The sequence below is a fragment of the Hippoglossus stenolepis genome, chromosome 21 (genome assembly GCF_022539355.2).
Source record: "Hippoglossus stenolepis isolate QCI-W04-F060 chromosome 21, HSTE1.2, whole genome shotgun sequence".
NCBI lineage: Eukaryota > Metazoa > Chordata > Actinopteri > Pleuronectiformes > Pleuronectidae > Hippoglossus > Hippoglossus stenolepis.
Window position 1 is genome coordinate 7485186 of NC_061503.1, and position 12739 is coordinate 7497924.

General features: G+C 42.0%; 1 protein-coding gene across 1 annotated transcript in view; it reads left to right on the forward strand.

Annotated features, from left to right (window-relative positions):
• Window positions 1-11386, forward strand: part of cpped1 (calcineurin-like phosphoesterase domain containing 1) — a 39919-nt gene extending 28533 nt beyond the window's left edge. Inside the window, exon 6 of the mRNA XM_035145286.2 lies at window positions 6577-11386. Within this exon, the coding sequence (XP_035001177.1) occupies window positions 6577-6803 (227 nt within the window). The 3' untranslated portion in view covers window positions 6804-11386. The remainder of the gene's footprint in view (window positions 1-6576) is intronic.
• Window positions 11387-12739: the final 1353 nt, after the last annotated feature.

Here is a 12739-nt window from a genome sequence, read left to right on the forward strand (position 1 = left end):
GAAGAGACCAAAATGTGGGGAAATTTGGCTTCACGTTCCTTTACTGAAGGTGATACTGATATTTAACACACTCTGTGTCTCTCCTCTGTTCAGTAGGTAAAGCAAGACATTTTAAAGGTTATATGGAAGGAGAAGGATTTCCTTCTTGACATAGCTCTGTTGCCTGATCTGCTGCACTAACATTAGCACGGATAAGGGTTTACATCCCACCACGCCACCCACGCTGATTGTACCACGGGGCACTTTGGATAACAATGTACAGAAAGTGATGTGTGCTACTGTTGTGAAGCAAAGGGAAATGGGTTGCGTATCACATTTCGTCATTGTCAAATCACGTCTATTTACCCAGAAGGGTGCCGGCTATCATTATCCCGGAGGCGGCAGAAGCCCACAGCAGTGCATGTCTACAAGCTGTCACGTTTTCACTCCAGCAGAGAAACTACTGCAGGTGGTCGCACCATAGACTTATAAAAAAGGACCACATGGCAGCTCTCCAAAAGTAAAGCCAAAGTGTCTCTATAGACAACTGGTGGCTGGCTGCAGTATCATAAACCCCTGCAATAAAAAACGGGGTGAGACTGAATCACGACTGGTCAAGTATCAGGGGGACCTCAATACCACTACTGTGCAGACTCGGGCTTGAAAGGCACAAAATGGCAGTGTTCATATCCTGGATATTTTGCCTTCATCCATTCGTCCATCTTTTACACACAGTGTATGGTTCGCACCTGCAGGGTTGAAGGTTGGTCTTATTGTGAAAACAGCTGCTCTAGTATTTCATGACAAAGAGCACCTACGGATTATTGGGCCCTTTAACGGATTAAGGAAAGTGCATTATCTCCTCGAACAGCAGGCACCGAGATGCAAAGCATGGCTCTACTTCAACACCAGCCAGGTCATCTAAGACAATGACGGTTGTGTCAATGTGTCGTCAGATAACTTGAACCACAAGTGCCCACGTAAACCCCACCACTAGACTTCACCAGGCCCCATTCAAAAATAAGTAGCAACATATCTCTCTCCCTTTTGCATTTGAGTCTGTGTCTGCCTGTGGACACAGACTTCTCTCTGCCGTTAATTTTGCTGCTGCTGCTGCTGCTGCCGCTGCCACAATTAAATATGCATGTCACAGCCCACCACCCCTCTTTTTTTGTCACACCAGAGCAAGTGTCTGACCTGCATTCAACCCATGTCCTGAAAGAGGGTCGCCAATTTGGATATAACCCTGATCACTGTTTTGGTTTTTACCAATCAATAGCTGCACTGACGTCTTTGAAGCAATGCGAGGGTATTTTGGGTGTTTTCATTTGTTTTTCTAGTGGTTCATTTTGTGTATTTTTCAGTTCTATGTTGGGCAATCTAAGCCTCTACCCCTCACTTTGAAAGAATGCCTTCCCCCATATATTTTTCTGGCAGAGAATTTTAGAGGTCAGCTTAATCCTCTGACTGCTCAGCAAAGAAGACGGCTCTCTCAACTTCTTTTTTCCATCTTTCTTTTTTCTTTTTTCAATTGTTTATCTTTTATTCATACAGACAATGTTTTGGAAATTGAAAAGGCTTTTCTCTCCGAGACGGTCCGTCTCTTCTCTCAGAGAAGTGTTTTCGGCAGACAAGGACCCAGGTGGAGTGGTTTGACTTCTGAAGCCTGTGTAATGATGCCGCTCTAAAAGGGACAGGGTGTTATCGCTGGGCCTGTGCTAAATTGTTTCTATGAAATCAGTTTTACTCCATAAGGTCCACTGGGACAACCCAGCGGAGCGAGACAATCCATTTACATGACATGAAAATTGTGTGTTGGTTCAGTCCACTTCAATTCACAGCTATACTTAAGGCCTTGAAAGGAAGCCTGTCGTCTGCTATAACGACAAACCAGAGATCCTTTCTGCTCGATAGACATTAGAGAGGTTTGCAAAGGGAAATTGTAATATTTGAATAGTTCTTATTGTTGTACGAAATGATAGTTTTTTGTTGTTCGTGGAGACTTTTTTGTTTATATTGTGTTAAATTTGTAGCCATATTATTAAATGAATTGTTTGAAATTCTGTTACTTTTGTTTGTGTTGAGTCTTGAGATAAGATCAACATGCATCTCATGTCTATGTGGTTTGAAAGTCTGAAACAGTCGAATAGTCTTGATCGCCCCTTGGTGGCTGACTTCAGTATAGGTCATACTGTAAACCCTACCTCCTCCATGTTAGCAGATGGGACATGGACCAAATTAAAAAGTCAAATTATGCATCAAATACATTTTTTTCTCAAAGACGGGTTCTGTCATCTGTCACACTGATTTACTGTATGTTCAAGCATTTCGTTTTCTGGTAACTTTGGTTTCAGTTACTTATTCGATGCTTTATAAACAAGGTGAAACATTATGATGTACAGCTGAGACTGGCGATCGGCGGCGCGTGTGTATTGGTTGGACCTCGATACCGTAGCTTCCTCGGCCAATCATAGCCGGATTTACACATAAAGTCTTGTTTATTCAACCCAAACAGAAGTGTCATAAGAACAATTTGTGTTTTTACCAGGGTTAATGCTCATGACACCATTGACATCTGTTTGTAATTTCTAATCAAAGTAACAGTAAAAAGGAAAGTAATTTTAAAGCAGGGCCTTTTGTGACTTAGACCTTTAAAGCTACAACTTTGGATGCATCATAAATATGTGATATACATATGGGAGAATCTCACTGCTGCTGCGTGGTGGCGTCGTGCGGCGTCTGTGTGGGATGTGGATCATCAGAGACATGGCGACAGAACTCAGACGCACTGACACGTGTATACATATGCACACTCACACACTCCCACGCACTATATTTGGGGGAATGATTAATCGTGGCATCTTTGGGAGTTTTAGAGGAGGTTCAGAAAAACCATTTCAGCAGCTTTTCTAACTCTCCCTGTGGTTTGGTCGTCATCGTTATTACAGGATTCATTGTTGTCTATCACTTCTTTACCATTGAGGCCTTAGCGTCTCGCTCCCACTTCCTTTTACGCCCTAGAGGTGACAAAGAAGTCGCAACCCTCTTGTGGATAGTGTTACAGATCCGACAATTCCACAATCGGCATTGCCTGCTGAATCATCAGGTGATCCCATCAAACATGTCCTCAGGCTCACACTGATGTTGCTTGTTTCCATTCGCAGGGACTGAATAATATCAGATGAGCTGTGTAACTCCCACAGGACAGATAAATAATACTTGCGTGTCTGTCAGTGCTGAAGAACTACACTATAGTACACAAAACACACACACACACACACATTATACTGTATGCTACGAGCTCTCAATGGAAGTGATGATTGCTGTCATTGTTGTATGGCCTGGCTCAGGGTTAAACAAATACATTCAGAGAAGATGTGTCATTACTGAAAAAAGACACAGATACATAAACCAAAGGAATGCACAACAATTACTTCCTATATCGCTGTTAAAGTGCAACCACAGTTTATGGAAATAAAAAGACTTAAAAGCTTTAAGAGTTTTAATCTGCACAGTAACCGTATAAAACAGTGCAACAGCAACTTCAAAACTAAATAAATCTAGGAATGAATAACAATTCCTGACAAAGTTCACATGCAGCGACAATTTAGAAAAATAAAACTTGCAACTGAAGTCTTGCATATGGCACACATTGCAGTTTTACTTGTAGGACATTCCAGCGTAAAATATTGCCAAAACTGACAATTTAGCTTGCTCTGGCTACACCACCAAAATGAACTTCCTTGCCACTCTAAAAACAGTACGTGCCAGTTCAACACAACTGCTGTTTTAGAGTGTTAAACGAAGACGTGATTTCTGGGAAAAGAAAATTGCATTTTTATCTGGGGGTAAAATAACTTTCAAACTTTAAGGATGTAGTATCAGATCGGTTCATAGATTAATTTACCCGCCGATGCCCAACCCAGTATTTTCAGCACGGAGGCATTTCCTCTGCTGGAATTGGAACATCTCAAATTTTCTGCCTTTCTGTCCTCATCCAGAAACGGCACCATGAGCCTGGTCAGGTTTTCAGTCACCTGTAGCACAAGGCAAGGTTAAAATGCTGTAATTATTGGGCAAACACATGTAACGCGAATAAATTCATGAAATGCGTGGTCGATAATAATAGCTTCAGGCCAAATAACAGGAGGGTGGGCTTCACCCGCTGCTGTCGCTGGTTTTGATTGTAAATTAATTTTGCCTGGACACATACAGGCTTAAATCATCAGTTTCCATCTACGGGAGAGATTAATTATTTATTGGTCCAACATGTGCAATCGTTGTCCTCACGTAGCTCAAGAGATTAATATAAATTTAGGTCACATCTGTATTCTGGTGCTGTTTGATTATGCAGAGCGGTCAACTTGATCATTCTGAGCAATTTCATGGAAAGTGAAGTCGGTGTAGTACCAGTAGAGAGAGCGTTTTTCAGAGGGATCCTCCTTGTCTTTGTTTTGCAGATTTCTGGGACAGACCGATGTCTTTTTTCATGCACAGGCTGCAATTTATCCGCTTTTGTCGCCAGTTTTCATTATTTTTTTTGGCTGGATGTGTCTGTGGAGACGAGACAGCCAGCAGCCAGACTCCCCTCCATGGGAACACATGCAGTTAGAAAATGAAGCAGCTCGTTTTCTCTGCCAAAGACCTGCCGAAAACTCCCTTTAAGATCCTCTTACCTCTACACATGCATGCACAGTTGATAAAGTAAGCTCACATATATAATACATAAGAATTCAGCACCTGCAGTCATTGCATCATGTAACTAATTGTAGCTAGTGCTGTGCCTGTTTGGGCTGAATGGGCTGTTTGCTTGTACTACGTTAATGCTCCATGGCCGACTTCAGAATTCTTCTTGTCATTAGTGAGTCCTCCTCAAATAGTTCTACAATATACTGTCCCTTTTTTTTTAAATCATTTTTGCGCTGGAGGTTTTTATAAACAGTCTACGGTTCAGACTAATGTTAGAAAACTTTGTGTTCATCCTACCTGGTTTATCTGCAATGAAGATTTAACCTTATTACTGCCCACGTTTGTGGCTTATAAATACTGTAAGTTTGAATGATTTACTAAACTGATGTTATTTTTTCATACGTTGCATATCGGCTATTTCAGAGATCTGTTAAGCAACAGACACAATCTTCAGACCCAAGTTCACAATTTTTCAAAATAAAAGCTCTGCAATGTAGCTTTATATAAAGTATAACAGCACCAAAACGAACATTGTGCTTTTACTTCGAAGATCAATTACCGTAGAGGAAGCGATTCTAGATCAGCGCCCGCAACTCCTGTAAATTCCTGTGTCAGTCCGATATGGTGAAATAAAGAGAGGACATATTATTAATAATAAGATATTAGTGGTCACCAGTTGCCGACCACTGCTGGAGTTTGTCCAAAAACGTAGAAGACATGTTGGACCCCGCAGACCCCTGAAGGCCCCCCCCCACTGACTGTCAAAATCTTTCTCCCCCATAATGTAAAGAACCGGATTCACAAGCTCAGACAAATTCCTCAGTCACACGCAGAAAATAACAACTCATTTTGCAGCCTTCATTCAAAGTGGAGCTTGTTTGCCGTGCCATTTTAAGTGTGTAGTCGTTTCAGTTGTAGTGACACCGCGTCTGCGCCGCAGGCCGAGCGAAACCAGCTCTGTTCTATTAACCATGTCGTTTGTAATTGAAAATAAATTGAAAATTGTGCCTCCCCTAATAAAAGTTCCCTGGGTTTTTCAAAAATATTTTACAACTGGAAGGCTCAAGACTCAAGAGTATTCTTTCTTTCATTCTTTCTCTAGGTCTATTTATTTATGTATTTATGTATTTCTTTATTTCTCCTTTCTGTCTGTCTCTCTCTCTTTCTCTCTTTCTGTTTCTTTCTTTCTTTCTGCCTACTTTGTGTTCTTTATTTATGTATTTCTTTGTCCATGTCTTGCCTTTCCTGTCCAGAAAACATTTTGTCCAGCTGGTCTGGTCTTGTTTGGTCCTAATTCAATTTATATATGATAAACCAACAGTGCTGATATTATGCTGATGCTAAGTGAATTAACACAACATGTAAATCTTTGTATCAAATACGAAGAGCCTGAGCTGCAGGTTCTTGTTTTAAAAACACACCAGTGGCTGTGAAGTGAGTTATTTAAAGCCTTAAATCTTCTGCTGGAGCAGACATTGACTCACTGGTATTGATCACTAATCCTTTTGTATGTACTGTGTTTTGGTCATTTTCTTCTGTGAGCTGTTAAACATTCTGCCTGGTGCCCTTTTAGTTAGGAAAACATGACAGATACAGGGTGTGAAATACATGGCATCTTAACTCTCACTTAATATTCTGACATTTGCCGGTTGTTTTTACTCGGGGGTCTGGCAGGAAAATCTCCAGAGTTCAGTGCTTGTCTGAAAGCAGCTACGGTGTGAATTGCATGGCATCTTAAACAGCATGTGGCTTATTTATGGGGATATCCTGATTTAGATCAGTGACATAAGCAGACACAAACCAAATCAAGACGAGTTAAAGCTTTTCTTTTCTCCCATGCAATGCTCCGCTTTGTGTCGTTTCTCCACTGTACCAAATTCAGCACTCGCATTTCTCTCTCCGCCGCAGGGGTGAAGGCGGTCTTCTCCGGCCATTACCACCGGAACGCTGGAGGTTGCCACGGAGGCCTGGACATGGTCGTGAGCTCGGCCATCGGCTGCCAGCTCGGCGACGACACCCATGGCATCAGGGTGGTGGTGGTGACCGCAGACGGTATCACCCATCGCTACCACGGCCTGGAGCAGCTGAGTGCGGGAGGCATGGACCAGGACCTCAGGAAGCTCCTTCAGGCCTGATGAAGTAGCATAAACCGGAACAGCTTGGCTTTGTTTCTTTTTTTAATCAATGGTTTTATGTGGATCTTACAGATTTTAGGGGCATACTACAGGGTTTTTGGAGATTAGGGCGTTGGTCAACTCGTGTCAGCAGATAAGAAAGCGATTTGTATAAATGTTGAATTTGACCAATGGCCCAGTCTACAGAAAATTTACAGAAATGATACAGAATCTTATGATTAAATGAAATTGGGTTGACGTTCCCTCTACTGAATGTGTTCCTTGGATTATCTCTCGGCAGAATGGATGTTATTATCCCTTCTCCCGCTGCCCTGACAGGGCCACACAGAGATCAGCGAATGTGTTCTGAGACTGTTGGCTCTTCCGTGGAGAGGCTCTACCTTTCTGCACAGTCCTCCTCGATCTGAAGTAGCATTGCGCCCTCCGACACCCTGTCTGCCTGCCCGTCTGCAGTGTAACAAGTTCAAGACAATATGCTCCGGTGTCGTCAGATGTTGCCAGTGTAACTTTAAATGTATCCAACCTGTTCCATCTTTAAAGGAGGAGTCCACCCTGAGAGTTTGATCAGGGGCCTCATTTATAAAACAGTTCGTGGGATCCATAATAAAAGTGTAAGTTGGCACAAAAGCCCAAAATTATATAAATCCATGAACACCTATATAAAACCTATATGCATTTTAACGATCCCATTCCAAACGGCAGGCATTATTAAATTCAAAGACAGCTGTGATATCACCAATCTATTAAAATTTAACAGGATTGTTTTATTCCCTCAAGGGGCTTTAAGGAGCACAGTAAATATTATACTGTGTTACCTGTCAGCTAAGAGTGGTGAGTACTTGTGTTTTGGGATGTTTCAGTTCCTTCCTTTTGGGTCGGTCTGTCTGATACGGGACTCGGCTCAGCACAAAGATCTGATATCACAGCTCTATAGAATCTATTCGACTTGTTTCCTCTTAATCCTTCCATTCACGTATATACTCGGCGCCACTACATCCATCACGCAGCATTACGCACGAGTGTCGGCGCAGTATTTATGTTCACAGCAATCGGGCCAATTACTTCACACATCAGTGGGATCCTATCGTCCTCTCTCATTTGGAAACGAAAGCGTAAAGGTAAACACTTTTCTTTCTTTTTTTTAAGCGGCCTCCAGTACGCTTTGTGCGCTTTGTGCATTCTCTACGCCTGACAGCACAGTTATGTTCACTGCAGTGATTTTACACACACTGTATGCAAACTAAAGTCGTCCCTATTGATACAGGCAAAGTGTTTAAAAACTACCAATCGCTTTTTCTTTATTTTTTTTCACAAATGAAGGATTTTATGGAACAGTTGCATGAGCACACATGACACTGCCTGTTTGATGTTTATGATAAAGTGGATCTATAATCTGCTTTCAATTCACCAAGTCGCCACTTTCCCGTCAGAGTTGGCGTTCAAGTGAGCACATTCCTCGTCAACTTTTTTTGCGTGAGAAGTGGCGTGCGCACACAATGGGGTCTGAAAGATGTGCACAAAATGGTTATAAGTGAGGCCCCAGTAGAACTAGAGGAGGTTTGGACACACTCCGGCTTTTCAGTGTTGAACGATTTTACCTCAATGATCCTGAAGTATCCAGCTCCAATCATATGTGGCTTCAACAGGGACACTGACTATTGGCATTGAAGAATAACATTGGTGAAACATGTTTGGACTGAAACATGTTTAGGCAGACAGAGTGTTGATGTTCTGTTGAAATGAGGCTCTGCAGGGAACAGCTGTGCAGTCAGGGAGCAGGATCACCGCTGCATCACTACAGGAAAGGAAAAACAGGGATTTTATTCACTAAAGGTTCCTCAGAAAAGTCTAAACGCCACTATACCCCCTGACTCCGGGGACTGCCCACACTGTTGGAGTTTTATTTACAGAACATTGACACCGGTGTCTGATGAAAGAGAAACATGGGGGGGGAAAAAGAAACAGCTTGACAATGAAAAACAGTGGCAAAACCTGTTTCAATGCCAACGTTGTATTTGTTGTCAATGCCAATATTTAGTGTCACTGTTCTAACCCCCGTACGGTCAGTCTTTCTACTGTTTGCTGTTGCTGCAGTGCTCTGCCTGGTTGGCCATCCTATGCAAGCTAATCGCACCACAATAGTGTGTGGTGTGTTTGTGTGCGTGTGTGTGTATTTTAATGTTTAGCCAGGTACATTGTTTGACTAAAAGATGTGGCGCTGACTCCTGACCTCTGATCCAACTGTGAGCTGTTCGTCTGTAGCTACTCACGCAGCCCTGAGTTCCAGTGTCTAGCCTTGATAGTGCTGATGCGACTCTTCAGGTTTTAGTTGGCTAGAGATGTTATTCTTAAGCAATATAAAATGTGAAAAAATTGACAATGTTGTTTTTTTTTTTTACTGATTTTCAAGTTACAATCCTTAAGATGTCACTCCTGGTTGAAGAAGAAATACATCTGTGGCAATATTTATAATTAAAAAACGCTTCAAATGATCGCTGTCTTATTTTGTTGATGCATTTGTGCTAGAGCCTCTGTCGGTTTTATCCTCCATGACAAACACGTGACCTTTTCACAATAAAAGCCACCCCGTGTTTTGCCTGTCAATATATGTATATAAAGATGCGTTTCCACTTCCTCTCACTATCCAGAGATGAGTCAGTGACGTCATTTGGAGTCTGTGCAGTAGAGATTGTAGGATGGAGCAGCGGTGTCGAGGTCCCACTGATAAACGCACCGGACTAATAATAAAGTCTCAGCTGTCAATCGTGACATTTCAAATAATTAAAACCAAAATTGAATCAGAAAAATTTACATTTGAACAAACATCAGTGTGATAAGAAGTACCCAAAATAAGAGAAACCGTCTTTGAGAAAAATGTATTTGACATTTACTTTTTAATTTGGCCCATGTCCCATTCACTCAGATAAAAGGAAAGCAGCGTTTTATGACTTTATACTGCAGCCAGCCACTAGGGGACACACTTGAGCGTGAGGAAGTAGCAGTAGGAAATGTTTACGCTGATTTGAAAGATGAATTTACAAGCAAATTTTCTTCGTGTGCGTGTGACGCCATTTTAAAGTGAGCTGACTATCAAGGAAAACAAATTAATCATAGAATTAAAACACACTGATTGGCTGTTGTATGGAAATTTAGATCATAAATAATAAACATTTCAAGGATTTTAACTTAAATGTAATTTTCCGCTTGTTGGACAGAGCTTATGTGAAGTGAAATGAAGGATCACAGCTCGACAGTACCGACCTTCACAGATGTCTGCCTCGCCCAGATGACCTGCTCACTGAACACGCTCCCGGTGTTCTTCTCTGGTATTTGACGGATCGCTAATGTAAAACTTTATCGCCGCCCTAATGTCCTGGCATCTTTGTTTGAGTCGTTTGTGTGTTCTCGTCTGGACAGAGGCATTTCGTAAAGCAATATTCATGAGGACGGAATTTTATTTTTAAAAAAGGGGAAAAAATCTCTTCAAAAAAAATCTCTTCGCAGTAGAGTAGACGAGGCCTGAATCTCAAGGATTGTAACTTTCACGTCTTTGTTTTGAAAGTGTCTCATGTCAAACCTCAGTTCAATTCTGTTTACTCCATCACCAGTATATTTCTCTGTAGTGTTGCCACATCCATTCGGTTTCTCTCAGCTACTTGTTTATGAAGGCGTGGATCAAACCGACAGCGGGTTTCCCTCAACGTTATGAAAGTGTTTCATAATGGTTCCAATCAGTGTTTTTTATGATGCGACGCTTCACATTTAAATCACACTTATGCGTTTTATGTGCACACGATTAGGATCCTGACACACACTGTCAAACTGAAGGGCTGGTGTCCGGCTGATACAATGTGATCTGCTGTGGAGAGCTCAGTATTTCCTGACTGTTGAGTCAGAGCTCACACAGCCGAACTCCCGGTCCTGAAATTGTCTTTTTACAATTTCTGCAACAAAATGACTTTCCTCTGTGAGTCCTAAATGACTCTACTCCATTACACTTTCCACACACACACACACACTCTCACACTCGCCCTGACCGACTGGGAATGTAAGAGAGTTGTCATGGCAACCCTTTAGCAACACATCTGTGTGTGTGTGTGTGTGTGTGTCTCGGAGAGATGCTGCAAGTGTCGGGGAGAAAGTGTGTGAGTCTGCGTGTGTGCTCACGTCCGTCCGTGATATGGTGGCTACCGTAGGTGATTTTCCATCAGCGACGCAATCGCTGACCTCATTTCCCACTGACAGATTCTGTCCATTTTCCAAAAAGTCAGCATGTGATGAAGGGAGGGGGTGGGGGCGTCTGAGAGGAATGGATAATGAGTGTGATGTGTGAAAGACGACTCAGTCCATCTCCTTCATTTCCTGTCTGAGAAGGAACCTTATGTCCTCATCTATTTTTATATCCCCACAGTGGCCGAGCTCAGTCACATTGTTTTTCATCTGTGTGTGCTTTTGTTTTAGTCCATATCTCACACGCTCTTGACCTTTTCCTACGTTGAATTGTAATGAATGACCATACCGAACACCATGACTGTGACACCTCTGGCTGTATTTTTATAATAAATGTTGATTTTATCTAATGATTCTGTGTCGTTGTGTTTGCTTGTCCTCTTCAGCACTTTAAAAGAACATGACTGGTACTGTCAGGAGGCTTCTTGTGCATCAGCACTCAGAACAAGAGTGAACTCGCTGTACGTGGTATAGGTCTGATACTTGGGTGGGGGGACTAATGCTCTTAGATGTGGAACTACAGTCCCCATAATGCCTTGGGGGATGCTTGAGCCCTGTTTCTTTGAAGCAATTTTGTTTACATACTGACAAAACAGCAGAAATATTATTATATTAACGCCATTGCTAACTTTCATTTGAAAATGCTTAACTTTTGTGTTACCAACTGTAGTTTTTTAAGTTGGTAAACAATTTTCTTTTTTCAGTGTAGAGTGGACTTGAGTTAGTCCAGCCACATCAGCTACAGATTGTTCCCTCTGCCAAGGAGTTTGTTTTTGTCTGTGTTTCTTTGTTTGATTGTGAACGGGATTATTTAATAGCTACTGAACCAATTGTCATGAAACTCTGTGGCGGGGTACAACATGAGTAAAGGGAGAACCCAATACATTCTGGTGATTTTTTTAAGAATGCGAGATACGGAGTTTTTCACAGTTTTTCAAGGGAGTAATTCATGGACCTTGATGAAATAAATCCGGCATGTTAAGGGGACTGATATTTACGAGTGTGTGCAATTTGGGGAAGATCTAAATCAAAATCCAGCTCCTGTTCATTTCTATGTGGTTTCATAAGGGGACTGTTGGGCCTTGGTGGAGGTATGCACTCCACTGAATGACATTCTAGTTGTATTGCTGTTGCCAGGTTTAATTAAGTTTCTCACAATAGCGAGCTCTTTCTAAAGCACCTTGTGAAACACCCTTTCAGAGCAATCCTGATCAATGTGTTGTCAGTTTGTTTTTCCATTCGTTGACACGGTTTGTTTTTCGGCCTCTTCAGAACACAGAAACATGTCAGGCTCCACAAGAAGCCTCCTCAGCTCTGCTGGCTGAACGGACGATGACAACTCTGACATGCATCCGTCATTTCGAAGTTCATTCTCTTTGAAACTCTGGTACATGAACAGATGTGGCTCACAGAGGACATTTATGATAAAAACACGGTGTAAATGACCTTGGTTCGAATTTAAATGTCGGGGCTTACAGACACTTAGACCACAGGAGCAGCATGGAGGCATTTTATGTTTGTATCTGTTGTTTTTCTTATGTTTGAAGAAGTGATCCCCAGTTACTTCAATTGTATTGAATTTGGCCGCGACGCTGTTTACCCCTGAGACTCCATCAGTGTTTCGTGGACTCAAACACTTCACCCACCCTTCCATCGGCATAGTGATTTAAATTTTTGCGGTGAACCATCCCTTCAAGGAGTTTTGC